The sequence below is a fragment of the Gymnoscopelus braueri genome (genome assembly GCF_963280865.1).
Source record: "Gymnoscopelus braueri genome assembly, chromosome: 2".
NCBI lineage: Eukaryota > Metazoa > Chordata > Actinopteri > Myctophiformes > Myctophidae > Gymnoscopelus > Gymnoscopelus braueri.
Window position 1 is genome coordinate 59286609 of NC_137604.1, and position 25679 is coordinate 59312287.

The following is a 25679-nucleotide window of genomic DNA, read 5'->3' on the forward strand; positions in this document are numbered from 1 at the left end:
TTAAGTACAGTATTGAGTAAATGTAAATATATAAGTATCACTATTCCAAGAGTCTCTGGCAGTGGTGTAAAGTAACTATTTCCAGTATCGAGAGTAAAATGAATAAATAATAGGCTAAACATTGTCATACATAGGCCTATTCCTTTTCAGGGTGGGATATAAAGCAATGTTTTCCTAGCTACTACAACAACTGATTACGACTTTGATCTCAACATTTCTAGACCGAGTACAATATTTTACATGCAATACTGGGAGGGAAAAAAGCAACATAGAAAGCAGAAGAGGATGCACATGCACAAACACTACACAGAGTTCAAAGTAGCCTACACATGTACGTCAATTTACATAGTTTAAAGACATATTGCAGCAGGTCTTTGTTGATAAAAGTGTTTTCTGCTCACCTTGCTTATGACGGGACTCGTGCCAACGTTGAGAGAAAGAAGAATTGCTACTAAATACCTTTTAGTAGATGTATTCGATACAACAGATGACATATAATATAATGAAGGAAAAAATTATATGAAAATGAAAACCAAAGAAAATAATGACATGAAATGAGAACAGATTAAATGGACAGCATCCGGTTGCTTCTGGGCTGCATGGAGGCAACGGGAGTCACTGACACCGATCCGGAAAGTTGGCGGGGCTTAAATACAGGATCCTACAAGGATGCATTACAAATTATGATGATGTTTCTTGAGGACTGGCATTCTTCGGTTCATGTCTGACTGTGAAAATGCGCCGTTCCAACGCTCTGCGGCTGAGAATGGAAGGCCTAAGCCGGTGCCGTATACACCCGAGGACATACTGTAGCCACCGCCTTGGCCAGAAGAACACTGACGCCTGATACGAGAGACACATTCACCACCACTATGCGTTTCTTAAACCTTGGAACTTCGTCGTCTTGCTGTCTGGGGGCGAGCCATTTGCTTTTTGCAGAGGCATACTGTAGCTACTTAACCTTGCTGTCTGGGCCTGCTGCTTGCTTACAGGGGGATAGCCGTTCCATAAAGCAGGGGTCTTCAACGTTTTTCAGACCAAGGACCCCTTAGCTGAGAGAGAGATGAAGCAGGGACCCCCCCACTACATATTGTATAACATTGTGATTAAACATTTTCATACATTTCACAGATAGTTTCATAGACTTGTTGGAGGGCACTATCATCAGTGTGTGTTGGTTTCATGTTAATGTGTATTTTCACACATTTAACCACTTAGACCCTAAAATACTTTGTAAACTTGACATTTCACTCTGTACTTAGTCTGCTATTTTTTTCACTCTACTCCAAACCTATTTGCCAAAAAATAGCCGATCTACAAGCTCACAATGCCTCGCAGCTTGTAGATCTTCTATTTTTGGCTAACGTTCTCCTCAGAATAGGGATGCTGGGGTTCAAGTGGTTAATGTAAAAAACAAAAGATCCTATCACACAAAGATTTGGCAGCCCCTCTGTAGTAACCCGGGAACCCCCTCGTGGTCCCGAACCCCCTGTTGAAGACCCCTGCTATAAAGGATCACTCTCAGAACCACATTGAGGGTTTACTAAACTCTCAACACAAAATGATCAGCCTCGTTTGAACCCATTAAGACCTGAAGCCGATTCTACAAAAGTCTTCTAAATCCCAACAGTATTCTGAAAAACATATGTTTCTATATCAGTGGCGCTCAAACTTATTCATGTCAAGGACCCCCAAAATTATATGTATTTGGCCGCCGACCCCCATCTCAAAACATTTTGTTCCAAGGACCCCCAGAAGCAAAGAATAGAGTTAAAATGTTCGCTTTAAACAATATATATTCAAAGATTTGCACACATTTTCACAATTTAAAAAAAATAGCAGATCTACAAGCTCGTAGCGCGGCACTCGGTGCCGCGCTATGAGCTTCTATATCTGCTATTTTTGAACAGCCAAAGTGTAAAATAATGCTTTTTAGCTCAAATGAAAAAGTGACAGATGCGTTCCAGGTCTTAAAGGGTTAAAAAACTTTCCCTGTTAGGACGCCCCATGCAGACATAGATATCAGCATATCATTCGGTCATATATGAATAGAACTGACAGTTTCCCCAAACCCATTGTTTGGGGAAACACTGAAGAGGCCCCTCCATACACACACATTGTGGAGGAATGTCACTTTGGTTATCTCCTTACTGGAAAGAGGTTATTGGAAAATTGGGTGAAATGGCTTGAAAAAGAATGCTTTTAACAGAATCAACCCAATTGTGTCTACTGGGGAGAGATAGATTAGTGTTTTACCACAAAGAAAATCTGAAGCAGAATATGATTTATTAATGTCAGGTTTCATCACTGCATGGCTGTAGGTCAGACTTGACCAGAATGTAATGACTGGCTTAAGCTGATGCTATGCACAGGAATGCTACGCACACCAAGGTCCTTGTAGTGGTGCCGGGCCCACAGCAGAGGAATCCAAATGACTAGTCTTCAAGAGACATAAAGGTGGCTGCCAGTGGTGAAAAATGTACTCACATGTTTTACTTAAGTAAAAGTATCAATACTGCAATGTAGAAATACTCTGTTACAAGTGACAGTCCAAAATTCCAAAATGTACTTGAGTAAAAGTACAAACGTATTGGCATCAAAATATACTTAAAGTACTAAAAGTAAAAGTACTCAACACAAGTTTTCAAATGTCTAAAATGTCTAAAAATCGTTTGAAAATAACAGATCTACAAGCTCACAAATTGTGAGAACTTTTCAAAAATAGCAGATCTACAAGCTTATAGCGTGGCACTTGGTGCCGCGCTATAAGCTTATAGATCTGCTATTTTTGAATAGCCAAAGGAATCTGAAAATGATACATGCATTCCCGGTCTTAATGGGTTAAGCTGATGACCGATAATGCCTCCTTTGAATTGGTGGTGGCTAGGATGAATGATAACAAAGGAATATTTTACCCTGGAAAATCATTTATTATATAAAAGATGGACAACACAACAGGTGCCTACTGCATATAAAATGCAAGGGAAGGAAAATACATATTTTTATATATAACAGCCTTGAGGATAATTAACTAACTAACCCTAATTAGGATATGGGTATTTGGTAAAAGAAAAATGCTTTATTATTTTTTCATGTGCTTAAATATTTGTTTGATAGAAACCTTATATGACTTAATTCATAATTCATTAACTGTGTGTGTGCGTGTGTGTGCACGTGCGTGCGCACGTGTCATCTTGGAGATGGTTTGTACTGATCACACATGCTCCCAGTCAGATGGTTGTCACAGGTGAGCTTGACGATGAACTCGACGCCTCCTGACGTTGTAGAGCACTTGTGTCTGTGGGTTCCCCGTCTCAGGTTCTTCACACACGCTCCCAGGAGGTCGTCTTGGTACATGTCATCGTCCCAGACCTCAACCTTCACCCCACCATGTGTGTCCACCTTGAAAACAATCAGTTGAAAGCTGAATTAACCCGGGAACGCATCTGTGTCATTTTAAGATTTCTTTGGCTATTCAAAAATAGCAGATATACAAAGCTCATAGTGCGGCACCGAGTGCCTCGCTACGAGCTTGTAGATCTGCTATTTTGGAAAAAGCTTGACAATTTGTGCAAATCTTTGAATATATATATTTTTAAAGCAAACATTTGTAACTCAAATCTTTGCTTCTGGAGGATTCTACAAATGTCTTCTAAATCCTACAGTTTTTTTGAAAAACGTATGTTTCTATATCAGTGGTTCTCAAGGACCCCCAAAATTATATGTATTTGGCCGCGGACCCCCATCTCAAAATGTTTTGTTCCAGGGACCCCCAGAAGCAAAGATTTGAGTTAAAAATGTTGCTTAAAAAAGTATACATTCAAAGATTTGCACAAATTGTCAAGCTTTTTCAAAAATAGCAGATCTACAAGCTCGTAGTGAGCTTGTAGATCTGTTATTTTTGAAAAGCCAAAGAAATCTTAAAATGACGTGCGTTCACGGTCTTAATGGATTAAGTTTATACTGTATATGTCTCTGCAGTCAAACATGCCATGACCATCATCAAGCCGTTTTCCACGCATGCGTGTGTGTGCATTTAATCTAAATAATCTTATAAAAGCTTGTGCCACATACAAAATGATCCAAAGTTTGCTTCATAAAGATAAGGACTTATGGGATTTTCCAGATTCAGTGCGGGTACACATTTCATAATGACATTTTGAAATGGTCAATATAGTATTTATTTATTATATTATTTATTTACCTCGCCCAGGTCATAACGAGCGTCCCAACGGGGATCGTTAGATACAATCATCCAGGTCCTGTGGTAGATGGAGCCGTACCATAGCTTCACATACCTGGAAAAAACATGGGACAGTGAAAACATGTCACATTGGTGTTTTCAGTGTTTACGCTAGATGGTGCTCTTCGCCAAACCTATTAGTGATCCTATGACTTCTGGAGAAGAGTAGACCCGGAAATAACGTGATCACAACAAACCCAACCCGTCTGATCTAATGTTAAAAAAAAAAACATTAGATCATGAAAAATAATATTTTCTCTGCTTCCTTGTTTTTTTCCTGCGTTTTTGGCGAGAACAAGCCATATTCAACAGCCAATAACTAAAGAACGGAGGGTCGCGGTGACACGCTTCCCCCCCCCGATGGAAGCAGAGAAACTCCTCCGTCTTTTGTGACACTCTGTGAGTCGATCATCCAGGAGCGAAATATTCTGTGGCTATTGAAAGGCTAGTAAAAATGCTCAAAGACGCTGGCAGTGGCTGTTTTTTTTATTTATTTACTCTGGCAGTGAATGAGTTAATAGTTATCTTGTCGCTAACCTGCAGCTGCACCTACTTTTTCTTCTGTATCTATCTGCCCTGTGTTCTAACTGGCAGATAGATTGGCCACTGAATTTCACGAATGACTGTCTGTCTGACTGTCTGTCTCTGTCTGTCTGACTGACTGACTGTCTGTCTGTCCAGTTATGTATATCCATCCATCCTCCATGCATGCATCCTCTTCTCACTCATGCTCTTGGCTGTACTCACGCGTCAGTCGTGCCCCCTACGTCTCCGTATAGTCTCCAGGCTCTGACGATGGTCACCTCCAGTGTCCCCCGCCAGGCCTTTCGAGGACAACAGTTAGAGGCCAGGTTAGGGTGCCTGTTGCCACAGGACGGCGAGCTGGACGACTGGGACATGCCTCTCTCCTTCAAGTACTGCTCGATGGCGGCCTTCAGCCCAGCGTGCTGATGCGCGTCTCGTACCAGCAGGTGCAGCGGCTGCAGGGAGTACTTGATGACGTCGGGGTCGTCCTTGAGGGTGGTCAGCCACCTGTTGTAGCCCGCGGAATCGTTTCGCGTGAGGGACATCTGACCCGTCCAGCCGCGGCCCCCCGTCACCTCCGAGAAGTGTTGGTGCAGGCCACCGCTGTAGTGCGTGGAGACATGCTGGTTGTTGAGGATCTTGGAACAGGTCGTCCTACTGCTGGGAAATGCGCACGTTCCAAAGCCCACGATGAGACCCAGCTTCAAGCAGGACTCCACCTGGAGATAAAGAAACTGTTATATATGTGTGTGTGTGTGTGTGTGTGTGTGTGTGTGTGTGTGTGTGTGTGTGTGTGTGTGTGTGTGTGTGTGTGTGTGTGTGTGTGTGTGTGTGTGTGTGTGTGTGTGTGTGTGTGTGTGTGCGTGTGTGTGTGTGTGTGTGTGTGTGGGTAATATGATGTAGGTACCTGGGATATGGCGAATCCACTCAGGGTAGACAAGCAGGTACGTATGGCACTAACTCTCCTGTACCGCCCTCCAAGGTAAACCTGAATTGAAGTATGAAGCATATGACACCATCATGCCAAAAGCATGCCCGTTTCTTTCTTTTAACCTTTGTGTTTATTTGGCATTTTCAGCATGTTAGACAGGGGATCAACATCAGTTCATCGTATCATATAATTTCTTCACATCATTCTTTCTTTTGTATACTCCCCCGGGAAAAGACATCCTTTTATCGTATAATTTTTTTTTTTTTTTACATTTTCTCCCCCCCCACCACCCCTGTCCCTCACTACTGGTTAGTGTCCATACCGCACTAAACAAAATACAGAAGAAAAAAATATATATATACAAAAATGAAAGATAGAAATAAAATGAAAATTTAACACACATCACAAAATAATGGTTGAAAAGTAATGGATGAGTAATGATATTTAAATAATAATGAAAATAATAAAAATAAAAATAAAAAGTCCCCCCCCTCTCTCTCTTCTTAAATCTTAACTTCAAGGCCTAAATGCAGCCAGGCTGTAGACACCATCCATACTAGACATTCCCGTTTGTAATTTCAGATGTGTGTGTGTGTGTGTGTACAGTATGTGTGAGCGAGAGAGACACAGCACCTGGCGGATGTAGTGTGTCCCGTATGTATCTATAAAACGTCTGTACTGGGCCTTGGTTGAAAAGCTGAACTCCCTGGGAAGCCTGGCCAGATCCTTCTGAAACTCAGCGCTGAGGGCTGCTCTGTTTGACACACGGTAACTACACAGAACAAAACAAAACCACAAGGACGTCAGGACTTGCGACTTGACGTGGACTCATCTCGAATGACTTGATGACTTCATGGGCATCATATAAAGTATACAAATATTGCTATTCTGTAGGAATTAAAGTAAGTAAGTAAGTAAGTAAGTAAGTAAATGTTATTTGTATAGCACTTTTCATAGAGAGAAGTGCTTTACATACAACAGAAATAAAAAACACCAAGAAACATTCAAATGATAAGAAACAGAACAAAACCACGATGCATCTCAGAGAAAACAAAACAGCAGACACATTTCACACCTTGAGAAGCTCAATGACATTACCCAAAAGCACGTTGAAACAGTATAGTGTTTTTAGCTGATTCTTATAAATATCCACAGACACTGACTGCAGCTCTCAGGCCACGAGGAAGGGCATTCCAGAGTCTAGGCGCTACAGACTGAAAGGCTCTGTCACCTTCGTTCACCTTCTTTGTTGGACGTTTGTTTGTGTTAAATGTGACTTTGAGACCGGTTTCGACCATACTACACAACTATGTGGACGTACATCATGGCCAAGGTTCTAACCAAAGTTTAACGTGGATTTATAAAAACAGCTCTGACCTGTAGTGGCTGCAGCTGAGCCTGTGGATGCTGAAGGAGTACCGATCCTCTCTGCTCCTGGCTGTAGCGAACTGAGCCACTTTTGAACGTGATCCACCCACCTCCAGTTTAGAAACCGTCTCATAGTCTAGGCCAAGCTGGCAAAAACAATGATATATAATATAAAAGATATGATACCATAATATAAAGAATAGGGTAATACTGTAGATAAGGACATGTGGAGGCACACTGGGACATGTACCCTACCTTCCAGTCATCGCTCTCATGACTGGTGTAAGCTTGAACCACTGAGCTGGGGAGACAATTGCAGAAAAGGGAAAAACAAATAACCTTCTGTAACTGGAATCACTTTCAAAATGTCCACTGCATGGTTAAGTTCATTTTAGTTGATTGACATGATAAAGATGACACCTTGATCACAATTACAACAGAATGCAGTACAATACAGTACAGTGAGTGATTTTGATCATCAGAGGTAATGAGGTAAACCTTGTGACACATCTTACCTGACTGAAGTGTGGCTACTGCTGTGGAGAGTACAGTGACTATTGGAGCGCCAGTCTACTACGGACAATGGCACCTAAGACAAGACAAGACAAGACAAGATAAAGACACATCCAACCTTTATGTTGGATATAAAGACACTGTGATCGTGTATACATGCGGTACTGTATGTGTATGGGTCAACGCGGCCTTCCTCAATGTAAATTCCCGTTGAGGAAGGACGTTAGCCGAATGTACGCGAGTGATCTGCTGCTGGGGCTACACAATAAAAAAATAGATCCTAAAAAGCTGGTGATCTTTTCAAAGATACCGTTTCTGCCAGAACCGTGCACCTGATACAGGTGAACGGTGAACTATATTCAACTGACGAGTGCTCGCCTTTCTCAGGTTTTAATGTATGCCAATGTTGTTATAAGTAAGATATACGATCACCTTCTGCAGTGTGCCACCTTGCAGGGGATTGCAGTAGAGACTACAGTTGCCATCCGACTTGAGGTACGTCTTCACGTCGATCACGTAGGCTCCCTTACGTCGCAGCGTGGTCACGTCGAAGCCCTCCCCGGCCAGACTGTAGCCCGGCACAAAGGGAGCCAACATACACTCACGGCGCCCCCTATGGGGGCGGCAAGGCTGGGACCAGCAGCAGACGTGAGACAGGAGGAGGACGAGGAGGAGACGCAGGTGGAGGAGGAGGAGGGTGGTGGAGGTTAAGGTGGAGGACATGATGACTGGGCTGCAAATGGAAGATTTTTAGCACATAAGAGACTTCAAATAGTTGTACGTGAAGTGGAGGATGAAACCCACTTTCTATTGTACTGCCCATTTTATCATGATTTAAGAACAATTCTATTTGACAAAATACATGTAGGTCCCTGGATAATGATTTAGTTAAATATTAATTTGATAACCATACATTCGCAATTTCAAATTGTATCCATAAAGCCTGGAACCGAAGGAAACATGAAACTTATGCATAGTTGCACTGTGATGGATCATACCAACTTGTTCTCACCCCTAACCTTTGAGTTCTTTTGTATTGAAAATACAATATTTCAGTTCACTGTATTGTCTAAGCTAAACATTCAAGTCTGTCTTCTGTTCATTCTCTCTGTTCTTTTTTTTCTCTCTCTCTCTCTCTCTCTCTCTCTCTCTCTCTCTCTCTCTTGCCCTCCACTCTCTAGTTTGAAAATTAGAATACCAAATTGTACTTCTGATCAGAGTACCGTATGTATACAGTGTGGCAGAGATGGGGACTCGAGTTAGGGACTCGGACTCGAGTCGCACTCGAGTAGCCAATAATGAGACTCTCGACTCGACTCTGACTCGCCCCTCAAAGACTTGAGACTTGACTCGACTCGAGCCTCAAAGACTTCAGACTTGACTCGACTCGAGCCTCAAAGACTCGTGGACAATCTTTATTTTATGTTTTTTTTTTTGACAAATAAATGAATGAAATGCCCAAAAAACTTCCACTCCCCTGTCCCCCCCCGCAAAGAAACCTCCGCTCCAGTGCGCGCTGCTCGGAGCCGGCTTCAGTCAAGCTGTTTCGTGCTGCTCATTAACGTAAACATGGAGAGGCGAGCGCAACAGCTGCTATGTGTGTGGCCGCCGCGGCCTTTCATCATAAAGTTTAAATATAAAAACTTCAAAATTAAACAAATATGTTTAGCTCAGAATCAGCTATATAACCTCAGTTATCTTGGCATATGCTTACATTTTTTATAAGATGGTCGGATCATCTGTGACAGCACGTTTAGGAAACATCGGATTTTCATTTCGTTAAACCCAGCTGGGTGAATATTCAACACTTCACCACGGTAAACGCTACGCTCATGTAATGTTCACTGCATAAAAGCTGTGGTTCTCAAACCTTTTCAGGCCGTGACCCCCCAAAAGAATCATATTTGAACTGGGGATCCACATTTAGTCTGACTCGGTTCCACAGATAAATATTGTGAAAATAGCAGATCTACAAGCTTGCGAGGCATTGTGAGCTCCTGTTGTGGTCCCGACCCACAGGTTGAGTCCGTTTTTTGGTGCGCAACACAGCCCTCGTTTAAGTGAATTGCTTTCACCTGCTCTGCTGTTGGACTGCTGTGCGGAGTGTGCGCAAAAGGGCATATCTCCGCCAAGCCAGGGTGACCTACCCAGGCCCATGAAATTCATATGCAGGCATAGTAGCCAATTAGAATGAAATCTGCAAAAACTGACTCATATACTGATACAGAACCATATTGGCTATATATTATCGCTGTCGGGTGGAAATCTTGTATGTTCCTTTTTTATTATTATTTAAAAACAATTTAAAATCGTGAAAATAGCCAATCTACAAGCTGTAATTATTAATAATTAAGAAATACTATATTTTAAAGAGTGAAAAATCAGCTAAAGTCATTATTAGTGCAAGTTCAATCACATTTCATTTGAATGAAAATAAATTGTGGGGAAAATACATAAAATCTCTAATCTGTGAATCTAATGTGATTTATTATGACCTGTCTATACTTTTACATCTATGCCTTCGTGTTTGTGTGTGTGTGTGTGTGTGTGTGTGTGTGTGTGTGTGTGTGTGTGTGTGTGTGTGTGTGTGTGTGTGTGTGTGTGTGTGTGTGTGTGTGTGTGTGTGATAGCTGCGCTATAAGACGCAAAGGAGCCTAAATGAATGTATCCTACTATTTTGATAAACATTCATTCTGTGCATTTCTCATTTCGGGTTGGGTTTGTGGACCATAATAACTGTATTTCAGCCTTAGGCTACATCATATAAATACACAATAAAATAAATTAAGAATAGAATCCCCCCCCCCCCCCCCCAATTTTTTTTTTTTTTTTTTTTTTAAGTTTTGAGACTCGAAAAGACTTGAGCCTTGACTTGGACGCGACCCTCAAAGACTCGAGGACTCGACCCTCAAAGACTCGAGACTTGACTCTGACTCGACCCTCAAAGACTTGAGACTTGACTCGACTCGAGCCTCAAAGACTTAAGACTTGACTCGGACTCGACTCGACTCAACCCTCAAAGACTTGAGACTTGACTCGACTCGAGCCTCAAAGACTTGAGACTTGACTCGGACTCGAGCTCAGAGACTCGTGGACATCTCTGCAGTGTGGTAGTTATTTATTTTGTATATTATTATTTATTATTAAATTCTTTGTGTCAGCATGTTGGCACTGGAAAAATTTGTTTAATGTGTCTGAATAATCCCGTAAGGCTGTGAAAAGGCAGCCAGACACGAAAATAAATCATTCATTCATTCAAGCATCCATAAATATATAGTTGCCATCAGGCAGAAACCTCTTATCTCCACATTCAAACTTTTAGTTTTTTCGCAAATTAACGCCCTACTTGATCATACTACAGCGGCACACTGAAGAAAGTATTTAATTTGCCTCGGTTTTCATTCGGTTACATGTTTTTAAGACATTGCGCAAGAGTTGCGCCCGTAGAGATAACATTACTGGTCAAATGTTGAATTGCATCTTCTAATGCAAAATATTATGGAACCGGATGAAAACCGAGGCAAATTAAATACTTTCTTCAACTCGTTGGAAGCTGTTATGTTCCGCTAGAACTTAAAACATCTGAGAGAGTGGCGCAAATGCTTTGCTTTTTGGATACGATGTGCAGAAAGGGGTAAGAAACATGTAAAGTGGAAAATGTGCGACAATGTCGACCGCAAATGGCAGGAACCGACGAGGGACCTCACTCGGAGCTACTTAGCGGAGGGAGAGGTTCCGTAGGGGCTAGTAGTATTCGTGCTTCACCAGAGACTCATTCTTTTCTATTCGGATATACAGGATAGGTGGGCACTAGGGACATCTGGGCACCTCGATGTAAAATTGGCAACATTTTGTCCAAAACATAAAATAGGCCTATACAAAATAAAATATTTGAAAAATGGTCTAAGTAATGTAAAGTATACATGAACATGCACTGTAGGCTACATCATTATCAGACTTAATTGTATCCTTGAACTTCTTGTTTATGCCCCAAAATGACTGGATATACAGGTTTTGTAGCAATTTGCAGAAATATTAGACCTAAATTGTCGAATGTTTAAGCATGTATACTTTACTTTATTTAAAAACATTTTCCAAATACTTTATTTGTTAACATTTTGGGGGAAATTGCCAATTTAACACTGAGGTGCCCACTCTTCCTTAGTGCCCACCTATCCTGTTTGTATCCTGGGGTTTATCTACCATGATGGAATGACTGTCTTCTTATCCCTGGTTGACTCAGAAGAGCTTAGGCTACTAACGACTTTTTCTTTGTGCTTTTGTTTTAGCTGATGTTGTATGTTTACTGGACTGATTACCTTTAGCACATCACCTTATGGTCTTCATCCCCGTCTAGATTGTTGCCTTGGATCCATGACTGCACCTTCCTCAAATGTTCCCCTACATTAGCCCAGAGTGGCGTCCACTTCAGTGGATTTGTTTAGTTTACAGCAATTTCCGGATCATGGAGCCTCTCAATAGTTCCCGGATATTAGCAGCAAACACTAGGGGGCAGTGGAGTTCCTGCATTTGCAGCAGAACAGACCGTTTGTGACGCACGTTTGAAAGGGTGGAGGTTGGTTGGGGGTTGGGGGGGTTCGGTTAGCCTCGGTCCCAGCCCTCACTCATCTGCGAAGGGGTTCGGTTGAACTCCTTATGGTTAAACTTGAAACCAAGTTAACCAACTGAGGGTTTTACTGTGTGTCTCATGACGTGTTAAAATGGTCTGAACATTGTTGGACATGTAACAGGCAGATATACCTCCAGTCCAGTCTGCACTCTTGCCCTTGCTCTTGCCCTTTCGGTTATTGCAAAATTGGGTGAATTGCTTGAACAATATTTGAAGAATCTTCCCTATTCGTCTACTTGGAGATGGATAAATGTTACCACCGGGAATATATAAAGCTGCAGCATAATGATTTAGCATTGACACTCAGGCTTCATCACTATGCAGCTACAAATATTCTCCGGGCCACAAAGAGTCAGACTCAACCAGAATTTAAGCTCATTTGAATTGATGCTATAGCTAGGTTGAATGATAACAAAGGAAATCCTTTTTTCATGTATTATTATTATATAAAAGGTAGAAATAGGTACATATGTAACAGAAGTAAGATTATTACTATATCATTGAGTATATAAATGGTACTAGAGGTTTGGGCCGCTACGCGGCCCTCACATCTAGAGTTTGCAGCGTGGAATAAAATTACGCTTCACCGGCGCGTTTCACTGTTTTAGCGCTCTTTCAGCAGCCGCTGCTTCTAAATTTCTGCGCTTTTCGGCGATAGCTCTGTCTTCTTTCACTTTCTCCACGCCGTTTGGTGCCCCCCCCCCAAGGTTGGTACCCTGTGACCTTCAGCACCTAAAGCCCTTCCGTTAAGCCGGGGCTGGGCAGCAGTTCCGGTAGGAGACACAAAGAGTCTCCTTTGTATCTCCTACCGGAACCGCTGCCTACCGGTCCGCTGGTCATCAAATTATTGGCTTAGGAATGCGACAAAAACGAAAAAATATCCATGAATTCAAGTCTCCATGGGGTGACTAATTGATAGAATTTTTGTTAGTTTGTTGGGTGAACTAACCCTTTAAGTAGCCTGCCAACGACTAATCTGCATTCTACGCTACTACAGCGGTATTAGGTGATCTAATGTCAATATTCACACCAAAAATCACAACTAAAACAGAATATCAGGACAAGTGAATGAGCAGCGATTTTATGAATGAAATTTCTTGGGGGGCATTCTCAACCCTAACCTTAAGCCGAAATTAGCCGATCTACAAGCTCACTGAGCTTTGTGCTGCAGTACGCTGTGAGGCGTGGCCTCTCAGCGTCATTGTGAGTAGTCCTTGATTTGCCGAACGAGGACTGTTGTTTTTTCACAGCTTCTTCGAGTTGGTCACCCTTTTCCCTTCTGGAGTCTCCTGTAAACTTGTCATATTTGTCTTTGTGCCTCGTCTCGTAGTGGCGTTTGATGTTGTATTCCTTGAACTCACAAAGTGTCGTATTGCATATCAGACATGCGGGCTTGCCGTTGAACTCATAGAAGAAAAAGCGTTCTCTCCATGTTGAGTTGAATAAGCGGTTTTCATCGCCAAGCTTTCTTTTCTTGGAAAGCATCTTGAATCACAGCAGGCGAGCAGCGTCAGGTTAGGCGAGCAGAGCAGTGGCGTCTTCCGTCTTATCTTCTCAGCAGTGGCGTGATATCTCTGTGTCTCCTCAGCTTTCAGGTGAATGTAATGTTGTGTTACCTGAGACTCTATTTATCCTATGTTTGACGACGTAAGAGAGGCCATGGTCCTCTGTATGCTAATGACCTTGGCCGTGGCTTCACCTTGGCCATTGTTCTCCCAAAACAAGTTTGTCCAGTATTCAACCCCCAGGCAGCATCAGTGAGGGGCTGCTGGGCACTGGCGTTTTTTTGCCTTTTTTTTTCTCTCTCGTTTTTTTTCCTCTCTCGTTTTTTTTCCATTAGAGGTAGTATTAAATTAACCTGACACCGTCAAATGGAAGAAAGCTTGCGACACACATTTTGTTTCACAGCGTACTTGCATCTGAGACTCCGGGCGCAGAATCGATGACAGACAGTTTTTCTTTTTTTCAAGCTACTAGGCAGGTGATTGGATGATCCCGCCCCTAGCAGCCGCTGATTGGTTCGGACACGCAGTGTTCGGCCATCTCTACTCCCTTCGCAATCCCAGACCTCCCTGAAATCAAATGCAAATGAGATTTCCGGAGGGAGGGGGTTTACCAGGCTAGTATTAAATGGTGTTTTCTCAAATCACCTCGCGGGCCAAATTTGACGACGTCGCGGGCCACAAACGGCCCGCGAAACACCAGTTTGACATCACTGTTGTAGATCTACCATTCTCTGGTTTACAACACTAGCGTGCAACAACTGTAATAAATAATAAATCGACCGTAACTCCAACACAGACCCCTAAACATATCCCCTAAATCCTCAAACCTTTTAATTTCAAGGACCCCAAGAACTCTCAGGGCGGATTCAGACTGGGTCCGATTGAATCGAACCATTCCCGAGTACGAATGGCCTCTCCCAGCTGGCCAGCATTCACATTGGCCAAGATTCTAACGCACTAGAGGCCATCTTCATTTAACATTAATGGTAAATATGTGCCTCATGGGGGCGCTGTTGACTATGGGGCTTTGGTAGATATGTCATTTACAGAAGAAGTCACTTGTCAGAGTTTAAAGTGAATAATAAAGTTTGACTGTGTTCCTCACGTTGTCTTGAGTTATAATAATAACAGAACAACAATACACAACCAAAGCAGTGTGTGCATTGGTCTTTCAAACCTCAAAATGTAACGTCTTCTCTCGCGTCTCTGTTATTATCAATATGATAGTCACGTCACTGATATATCCTTGGTATTTTAGCAGTGACGTCACGGACTAATCCTTGGTATATTTATCCTTATATATACGTTTATTATTTTTCACGGCTCGCGCTACTCAAACACTAGCGGGATTATTATTTCTTGTCAACATTCAAGTAGAACTATGAGAAGGTATAACCAAGCTAAAATAATGTGTCATTAGAAAAATATATAAATGATATATGATTAGCAGTCCACTTCCTTCTATTGGTACGGATGGATTCACACTGCCGCGTTCCGTTCCCGAGCGCGCAGCAATCGGACCTGAGACTACCTCCCCAGGTGGTTTCGGATACGGTACGGTGATGCGTTACGGAGAACGGTTCGCTACGTTCACACTACCACAACATCTGCCATGTGGTCCGGGGTGCGCACCCGGGACCATAGTGTGAATCCGCCCTGAGTTACATACCTGTTATGGTCAATCTGAATATTTTCCTAATTGTATGCCTAACTCTAAACTCCTGGGACAATCAGTACAAAATGATATGTGAATTAGGGAAAATAATGTGGAAGAACTTTGAGGGAAGTATGAAGAGTTAGGCTGTCACTCACATCTGTAGGTACTTCATGACTGCAAAAAAACAACAACGTACATTCATGTACCTGTATTCTGTCAAATTCACTCTTCCATGTCCTAATTTTGAATTTGGGGTATTTTATTTAATTTGCGTCTTTATTACTAATTTAAAAAGACAAATAGACTGCTCCTTCAATAAAAACATCTATACAAACTTACCTCTTATGTTGTATTATAGTACAACTATAATAAACACATTCACATATTTGAACACATTCAAATACAGCACTATGTCAGTAGTCAATGAAGCCAGTGCAAAATCTAATTTGTTTAAAATGATTCTCGTTTCTTTTTACTTGTTGGGTTTCGACAATGTTTCAATGTTTATTCTGTTCGGTTACAGCATGTGTTGATGTGCCTTCATTCCTACATTTTACTCAATGGCAAATTCAGGGTTCTCTGTCACATTTATATATATATATTCAGGATTTTGGCCCAATTCAATCAACTGCCTCTCATGGAATGTTAACCCCCTCTTTTTTTTCTATCGATTAGTCACCCAATGGAGACTTCAATTCATGGATATTTTTTAGTTTTTATCGCATTCCTGAGCCAATGATTTGATGACCAGCGGACCGGCAGGCAGCGGTTCCGGTATAGATACAAAGGAGAATGAATTCAAGTCTCCATGGGGTGACTAATCGATAGAAAAAAAGTTATTTTGGGGGTGAACTATCCCTTTAAAGGTCTCACTCTCAACAACCCAGTTAAGCGACATGAAAAGGTTCATGCATTTAATAATAACCAGATATCCCAGTTAATGAAATATTACACTCTTGTTTCTTTGTAGTTTAGTTTTTGCTGCCTACTTTATTCCTTGAAATTTATACGGCAAGTATATTTGTTTGTTTTAGGCGATTTTACTTGACTTGCCTTTATCGCATCACATATAGTTGTTATGGTCCTCCTCCCTGTCTTGATTGTTGATTGAACATGTCTTCGTTGATCGATCGGTGAGGCTCCATGATTATCTCTAGTATTTTACCCCCAAGATAAAAATAAATTACAGCAATTTCCGGATGGAGCCAACAGTTCCCGGAAGTTAGCAACAAACAGGCAGTGGTGTAAAGTAGCTAAGAATATTTACTCAAGTACTGTACTTAAGTACAGTTTTGAGGTACTTTTACTTTACTGGAGTATTTCCGATTGTCTATACTTTTACTTCTACTCCACTACATCTCAGAAGCAAATATTGTACTTTTACTCCACTACAATTATTTGAAGACTTTAGTTACTAGTTACTTTTCAGATATAAATGATGATATTATGAACATAAATGAACCACTTTAGCCCTATGTTTATACCTAGGCTATTTGAAAACAGCCGATCTACAAGCTCACAACGCGTCGCATAGCGACGCGTTGTGAGCTTGTAGATCTGCTATTTTCAAACATTTTAGTACTTTTACTTTTGGTACTTTAAGTACATTTTGATGCCAATACTTTTGTATTTCTTGTAAGTAAATTTTGAATTCTGGACTTTTACTTGTAACAGAGTATTTCTATATTGAGGTATCGATACTTTTACTTAAGTAAAGAATTTTTGTACTTTTTCCACCACTGCAAACAGGCAGTGGAGTAGTGCAGCAGAACAGATCGTTTGTGAACTTGACAGTTAATTAATAGCCGAGGATTTTGGCGTGATCTAGTATGAGAGTGATGACACTAGCATAGGTTCAACTCAAGGTTCAACTTTCATCTCCGGGCCACGCAGTCGGACTCAACCAGAATTCAATGATGGTTGAATTGATGGTAGCTATATGGTTGAATGATAACAAAGTCATTTTTTTTTGCTGATCTGGATTTTGGTTTTTAAATCAGTATTAATATTATTATTATTACATAAAAGGTGGAAATAGGAAGATTATTTTATACTGTCGACCACTGAGGATATATATGTAGGTATACAGTATCAAATGATGCGCTTCATCATGCTATGTTTATGTGCTGATGTATAATATAGTTCATGTATCTTTATTTAACATGGTTGTATTGTTTATATTGAAGTGTTTGTTTGTTCTTTGTTTATATGATGTTTGACTAAACCATCATTTGAATAAAAAAACTTCAATGACAAAAAGTACAAATACATTTCCCTTCATAATTCATCCATCTAATAAGCAGAGATTATATGCAATAAAACAAAGGAGAAGGATGAATGAGACAATATAGATAAAAAGTTTTTATTTCTTTTTTTTTGGTATTTATCAGTGTAGATAAGAGACAGGAAACCAAGGGAGAGAAAGGAGAGACGTGAGACAAAGACGGGTGAGATTCAAACCCGGATCGTTGTGCTCACAAAGACCATAATATTATGTGGTCTGTGCAGCTGGCAGAGCCACAAGGCGCATTTTATCATTTGTCAATGTATGCAATTAACAGTAGTATAACATGAAAAAGCACACAATATGTTTATTTGAACCTCATATTATATAACCAGTGGTGGAAAGTAACTAAGTACATTTACTTAAGTACTGTACTTAAGTACAATTTTGAGGTATTTGTACTTTACTTGAGTATTTCCAATTTCCAATACTTTTACTTCTACTCCACTACATCTCAGAGGCAAATATTGTACTTTTACTCCACTACAATTATTTGAAAACGTTTGTAAAGGTCAGCACACCGGCGATTATGCGAATATACGCAAAATTCGGACTCGTCCCGAATAATTAAAAGACGCTTTTTCGCTTCGCTTTTTCGCTCCATGGAAACTTGCATTGACTTTATACGTTTTCTTAAAAAAAACGTATTATTCGCATGATAAAATCGCCTCCGGTGTGTAAGGAGCTTTACTTTGTTGATTTTGATTATTACAAAACATACATTAAAGGGATATTTCACTTTCAAATTTTTTTTTTGTGTTAGATTCATCAAAAACACCCGTCCTTGGTTCTGGTGACTCACCCTGCCCTCCTAATACGCGAGGGGGCCGTGTTTTTTCAATAACTTTTTTCATTTATTTTTTATATTTTTCTTCGAAAATAAAAAAAATTAAATACTTAAAAAATATTAAATATAATATGAACAAAGTTATCGAAAAAACACGGCCCCCTCACGTATTAGGAGGGCAGGGTGAGTCACCAGAACCAAGGATGGGTGTTTTTGATGAATCTAACACTAAAAATTCTGTTTGAAGTTATAATGGATTTGTATAGGAAGGGGGCGTGTCTGATAAAATGAATATCAAATATCTAAATACTAAATCAAGCAACTTAAAAACGGTCTGGGGGCTCACAAAAGCCTGAGTAGACGATAAAATGACCCAAAGTTTTTTTGAAAGTGAAATATCCCTTTAAGCTACCCACTTCAGTCCTATACATTTTGGCCATTTGAAAATAGTCGATCTACAAGCTCACAATGCGTCGCGATTGTAGATCTGCTATTTTCAAAAGATTTTTTTAATTGATTTGAAAACATGTAAAATGGGACTTTCTGCTTAATGCGTACTTTCTACTTTTGTTACCAATACTTTCGTACTTTTTTTATTCCGGACTTTTACTTATAATAACAGAGTATTTCTACATTGCAGTATTTATTGATACTTTTACTTAAGTAAGAAATGTAAGTACTTTTTCCACCACTGTATATAACATTATGTGTGTGTGAGTCTCCCAGAGTGCATTTGTCTCATTGTGGAGATTGTTTGTACTGATCACACCTGCTCCCTGTCAGGTGGTCGTCACAGGTGAGCTTGATGATGAACTCGACCCCTCCTCTCTTTGCATAGCAGTGGTGTTTGTGGCTTCCCTGTCTCAAGTTCTTCACACACGATCCCAGGCGGTCATCCCTGCTCCACCATCCGTCATCGTCCCACACCTCAACCTTCACCCCTCCATGTGTGTCCACCTTGAAGACAATCAGTTGAAATAACATTATGTCTCACTCTCTGCAGTGTTATCACACAAACAGTTCTTATTCAACACTAGAGGTTCACATCTAGAGTTTGGGCCGCTATGCGAGTATGCGGCCCTTGCACTTACGTTGCACCGCCGATCCGACCATGTGGGCCCCTCCGCTCATAAATCACTGTGTGTGTGTGTATGTGTGTTTGTGTGTGGGGACACGGCTCCTAAATGAAAGTCCTTTATAACTTTGCAGCTGTGAGCCAGGTCTGCCTGTGCTGTGCTGCCGTTGTCCCAGCGGCTACTGATCCCAATCCCATAGCCTGCGGGTACACCGTAACCATGACAACACGGGCCATGACCGTAACCGTAACAACAGATCCCATAGGCCGAACTCGGAATCTCCGGTATTTACACAAAAATGCGAATAATAAACAGCTTACATTTTGGGAAAATAAAAAACGGGTTTCCTCACGGTCTGCATATGGTTAGGATAAGGATAAGGATAAGGATAATGCTCAATGCCCGGGTGCAAGTTCAGATCAATTGCTCAACCCACTTAGGAGAACCATGCAGGACGTGTGACTGACTTTCCTTAACACATTCGGTGCCAGAATTGTATAATAATAATAATATAATACGTTCGGTGCCAGAAATCTCACCGTTGAGCTAAGTGGTGCTGTTTAAGCTGTAGACTCCACGACGTGCATTCCATGTGAAACAAAGCATGCGTGCATTTTGCACAATGGTCCTGGCTAACGCCTGGAACGATAACATCTTTCACACGGGTCACAATGGCGCAGCGATCGTGCATACAAAATGGGTCGTTTTCCCCAACGTAAAAAGTTTCGGAGTTATAGGGGTTTTAGAGAAGGAGGTAGAACGGAAGCGGATGGGGAGCCATGTTTTTTGGCACGGAGATCTATAAGGCCCTTCCTTCTCAGAATCACCGTGGGAGATTCCAGATCTGCTCCAGCCCCTCCCGTGTGGAAAAAAACGAAAAAAACAAAAGCGACTGTTCGGCACTGAAGCGCTACTCTGTGCAAACGCGGTTCAGACTGTGTTTGGCACCCAATTACATGTGTTAAGTATATCTGTAGGATTATTAAGTGCATAAAAACTGATACAAAGTCGACCGGTTCATATTGATTTTATGAGGACTTATGTTTTTCAGATTCAGTGCTGTGACACATTTCATATGACATTTTTAAATGTTCAATACAGATAATTATGTATTTACCTTGCCCAGGTTATAGCGAGCATTCCAATGGGGATAGTTGGACCTGATCATCCTGGTCCTGTGATAGACGGAGCCATACCATAGCTTAACATACCTGAAAAACAAAACATAGAATAGGATAAAAAGGCTTATATTTGGACCATATGTGTCCATGTATGCAACTATCCATCAACCATGCATCCATCCCTCCATCATCCATCAACCCATGGATCCATCCTCTTCTCACTCATGCTGTACTCACGCCTCAGTCCTGCCCCATCTGTCTCCCTTCAGTCTCCAGGCTCTGACGATGGTCACCTCCAGTGTCCCCTGCCAGGCGTTTTGAGGACAGCAGTTAGAGGCCAGGTTAGGGTACCTGTTGCCACAGGACGGCAGAGAGCTGGACGACTGGGAGATGGCGCTCTCCACCAGGTACTGCTCGATGGCGGCCTTCAGCCCCGCGCGCTGAGACAAGTCCGGTACCAGGTTGTGCATCGGCCTCAGGGAGTACCAGACGACGTCGGGGTGGTCCTTGAGGGTGGTCAGCCACTTGTTGTAGCCTGTGGAATCGTTTCGCGTGAGGGACAGCTGACCCGTCCATCCGCGGCCGCCTGTCAACTCTGTGAAGTGTTGGGTGTGGCCGCTGCTGTAGTACGTGGAGACACCCTGGTTGTTGAGGAACTTAGAACAGGAACTCGTGCTGCTGGGAAATTTGAACTTTCCAAAGCCCACGTTGAGACCCAGCCTCACGCAGGACTCCCCCTGGAGATATAGAGACAATGTTATGTTTCTTGTTTGCATGTGTGTTTGTGTGTTTGTGTGTTTTTGTGTTTGTGTTTGTGTTTGTGTTTGTGTGTGTGTGTGTGTGTGTGTGTGTGTGTGTGTGTGTGCGCGTGCGTGCGTGCGTGCGTGCGTGCGCGCGTGCGTGCGTGCGTGCGTGCGTGTGTAGAGCTATTTGAGGTACTGTAGGTATGTATACCTGGTAACTGGAGAATCCATTGAGGGTAGACAAGCAGGTACGTATGGCACTAACTCTCCTGTACCGTCCCCCAAGGTAAACCTGTAGTGAAATATGACATATAACACCATTATGCCAAAAGCATTCCCATTTTTTGTGTGTGTGTGTGTGTGTGTGTGTGTGTGTGTGTGTGTGTGTGTGTGTGTGTGTGTGTGTGTGTGTGTGTGTGTGTGTGTGTGTGTGTGTGTGTGTGTGTGTGTGTGTGTGTGTGTGTGTGTGTGTGTGTGTGTGTGTGCGCGCGCGATAGAGATAGAGTGAGCACGTGTTAACCTGGCGGATGTAGTGTGTCCCATATGTATCTATGAAACGTCTGTACTGGGCCTTGGTTGAAGAGCTGAATACTCTGGGAAGCCTGGCCAGATCATTCTGAAACTCAGAGCTGAGGGCTGCTCTGTCTGACACACGGTAACTACACAGAACAAAACAAAACAAAGCAACAAGGACTTCAGGACTTGCGACTTGACTTGGACTCATCTATGACTCTATCTATCTGCTTTTCTCTGGCATTCATAATGTGATAAATGTCATTTTGAGACCTGTTTCACCATACTACATGACTATATTAAATGTGGACTACTGGATGTATATCATGGCCAAGGTTCTACCAAAGTTCAACATTGATTTATAAAAACAGCTCTGACCTGTAGTGGCTGCAGCTGAGCCTGTGAATGCTGAAGCTGTATCGATCCTCTCTGCTCCTGGCGGTAGCGAATGTAGTCGCACTTGAACGTGATCCACCCACCTCCAAATTTGCAAACTTCTCGAAGTCTAAGCCCACCTGGCAAAATAATTATAAATGCTATAAAAAACTTAAATCCGATACAAGAATAGGGTAATAGGTGAAGACATGTGGAGGCACACACTGGGACATGTACCCTACCTTCCAGTCATTGCTGTCTTGAGCTGTGAAAATATTAGCCACTGAGCTGGGGAGACAATGGGAGGAAAAAAACTATAATTGCAAAACTTCCATTGCATGCTAAGTTCATTTCAGTTGATTAACATAATACATGACACTGTGAAGACATTTAGGACAGAGTCAGTGGTGGAAAAAGTACTCAAATGTTTTACTTAAGTAAAAGTATCAATACTGCAATGAAGAAATACTCTGTTTCAAGTAAAGGTCTGGTAATCAAAATGTACAAAAGTATTAGCATCAAAATATACTTAGAGTTCCAAAAGTAAAAGTACTCATTATGCAGAATGCCCCATTTCTGGGGAGACAATGGCAAAATGACAAAAACTATCATTTGAATAATGTCTTGTAAAACTGCCATTGCATTACTAAGTTCATTTCAGTTGATTAACATAATACATGACACTGTGAAGACAATTTCGACAGAGTACAGTACAACACAATACAGGAAAATACGGAACTGTGAGTGAGTGATTCGATAGCCAGAGGTAATGCGTTACGAGATCTTACCTGACTGAGGTGTGGCTGCTGCTGTAGAGATGAAAAGAACATCGCCTATAGGAACGCCAGTCTACTACGGACAATGGAACCTATAAGATAAGATAAGATATGATTGGATAAGTATTATCTCATCTGATGAGTATAAAGTAAGTTTTCTTTTAAACAATATATTTATTGGCATTTTCAATTATATAACATAACAACAACAATATGGCTCTTGTGTTAAATGCCTATAAATAATCAAACAAAAACAGAGCAAATAGATATCACATAGATATACATACACATACATATGGTTTGCGCTCTAAACTCAAGGCTCGAGCCAGGTGCGAGAGCCCATGCAGCATAGAAGTCCACAAAAAAAAGAAGAGGCTGATGATGGTCTAAGGACCGAAAGGTCAACTCCCCTTTTCCTCTTTTCACAATTGCAATAAATATTGTAAACTAATAAAAGTGCTCCTTGCTGGCAATCGGTGTCAATGCCTTTTCTGTTTTTTTTGTGGTTTTAACATTATGCCTGTTGTTCATTGAGTCATAAAAAAACATCACCTTCTGCAGTGTGCCACCTTGCAGGGGATTAGAGTAGAGACTACAGGTGCCGTCTGAGTTGAGGTACGTCTTCACGTCGATCACGTAGGCTCCCTTACGTCGCAGGGTGGTCACATCGAAGCCCTCCCCGGCCAGGTTGTAGCCCGGCACAAAGGGAGCCGACTCGCACTGACTGCGATCCCCCTGACTGTGACCCCCCTTAATGCAGCAGCAGAGGTGAGACAGGAGGGCCAGGAGACTCAGGCGGAGGAGGAGGGTGGTGGTTAAGGTGGAGGACATGGCTGGGTTGCAAAAGGAAGACAGAGATTTTAGCAGATAACCGGACACTCAGTTTGGAATAATGATGCTTTTGTATAATAATAATACATTTTATTTATAACTCACTTTACATTCTCACGAATCTCAGAGTGCTACAGATTAAAAGCAAGGCATAAAAACATCATAGGCAACAAAACAATTACAAGAGACCCAACTAGGCTAAACTAAAGGGCCAAAAATAGAAAATAAAACTCAGTATGAAAAACAAACAGAAGTCCATGAAAAATTAGGGAAATGCTTTTCTAAAAAGGTAGGTTTTTAGTAATTTTTTGAAAGCATCATGTATGATATTCTACAGTATTTAGTACACTCACATACACACACACACACACTACTAAAAATATTACCTGTTCTGGTACAATCTTCACCCAGTAGTTCAGGCGTTGATGGCTTTCATTCGAGACAGAAGACGATGATGAGAACTTGTCTGCTGACAAAGCCTCACAGCATCACCTTTTATAATGATGTCAAGTCATGTGATGTTGGACTTTATTAATTCACACTTTTCTCCACCAACACACCAAAACAGGACAGTCAACATTGTAAGAGCTTAAGGGAAAGCATGGGCTGGATGCCAATTATTATACTTTCAGATTCCTGTAAATGTGATCAAGTCAAACTGGACGGACAAACTGTCAGCATTGCAACAACCTCTTGCAACAAGATCTTTTTACTTAATAACCATGCATTACCTGTATGCAACTGTTTGTCAACACACCATTTTCTACTCAAAACGTAAGCCACAAATCGTAGAAGGGCTACTCGGCCCAACTCAGAGAGTGGCAGAGTGCTCCATCATTCAAAATCGTACTTTATTCTGTCAAAGCGACAAAGTTGGCCTTGTGCACTAGCTGGACTAGAACTTCGGCCGCGCTGCGCGCGGCCTCAGCTCTATCGCCCGCGCCCACATAGCACCTGCGCCCACACAGCGATCTATGCGCCCGCCCTGCACCCCTCCTCCTCCCCCAATGTGCAGTATTGAGAGCCCTGACGTCACAACATTTGGAGTGATGGCCACTGCACTCTGGTTGATTGGAATACACCTAGGGCCCAGGTACAGCTGAGATGAGAGAGGAGATGTGTATGTTAGACACAATATGACTCTGAGCAGGCATCACAGTGTTTAAATTGCATCTGGTGAAGAAGAGATTTTATTTTCCTATGTAGGTAGTATTGTGTAAATACTGTATGTACAGTACAGTACGTACTGTACGTACTGTACTGTACTGTACTGTACTGTACTGTACTGTACTTGTACTGTACTTGTACTGTACTGTACTGTACTGTACTGTACTGTACTGTACCTGTACTGTACGTACTGTACTGTACTGTACTGGTACTTGTACTGTACCTGTACCTGTACTGTACTGTACTGTACCTGCACTGTACTGTACTGTACTGTACGTACTGCACTGTACTGTACTGTACGTACTGTACTGTACGTACTGTACTGTACCTGTACTGTACCTGTACTGTACCTGTACTGTACTGTACGTACTGTACGTACTGTACTGTACCTGCACTATACTGTACGTACTGTACTGTACCTGTACTGTACGTACCGTACTGTACTGTACTGTACCTGCACTGTACTGTACCTGTACTGTACGTACTGTACTGTACTGTACTGTACGTACTGTACGTACTGTACCTGTACTGTACCTGTACTGTACGTACTGTACCTGTACTGTACGTACTGTACTGTACCTGTACTGTACCTGCACTGTACTGTACGTACTGTACTGTACCTGTACTGTACGTA

General features: G+C 41.7%; 1 protein-coding gene across 1 annotated transcript; it reads right to left on the reverse strand.

The window, feature by feature from the left end:
* Positions 1 to 3189: 3189 nt before the first annotated feature.
* On the reverse strand, positions 3190 to 24388 carry LOC308096630 (perforin-1-like; the record flags this gene model as incomplete). The annotated part of the gene is made up of 16 exons (XM_080444042.1): positions 24265 to 24388; positions 23600 to 23880; positions 23060 to 23139; positions 22514 to 22559; positions 22275 to 22411; positions 21904 to 22042; positions 21595 to 21675; positions 20878 to 21377; positions 20637 to 20730; positions 19186 to 19400; positions 8013 to 8148; positions 7583 to 7656; positions 7323 to 7368; positions 4991 to 5469; positions 4205 to 4298; positions 3190 to 3402 (listed from the first exon to the last, which is right to left on the reverse strand). The coding sequence occupies exons 2-16, from the start codon at positions 23876 to 23878 to the stop codon at positions 3190 to 3192; spliced, it is 2613 nt and encodes an 870-aa protein (XP_080300168.1). The 5' UTR covers positions 23879 to 23880; positions 24265 to 24388.
* Positions 24389 to 25679: the final 1291 nt, after the last annotated feature.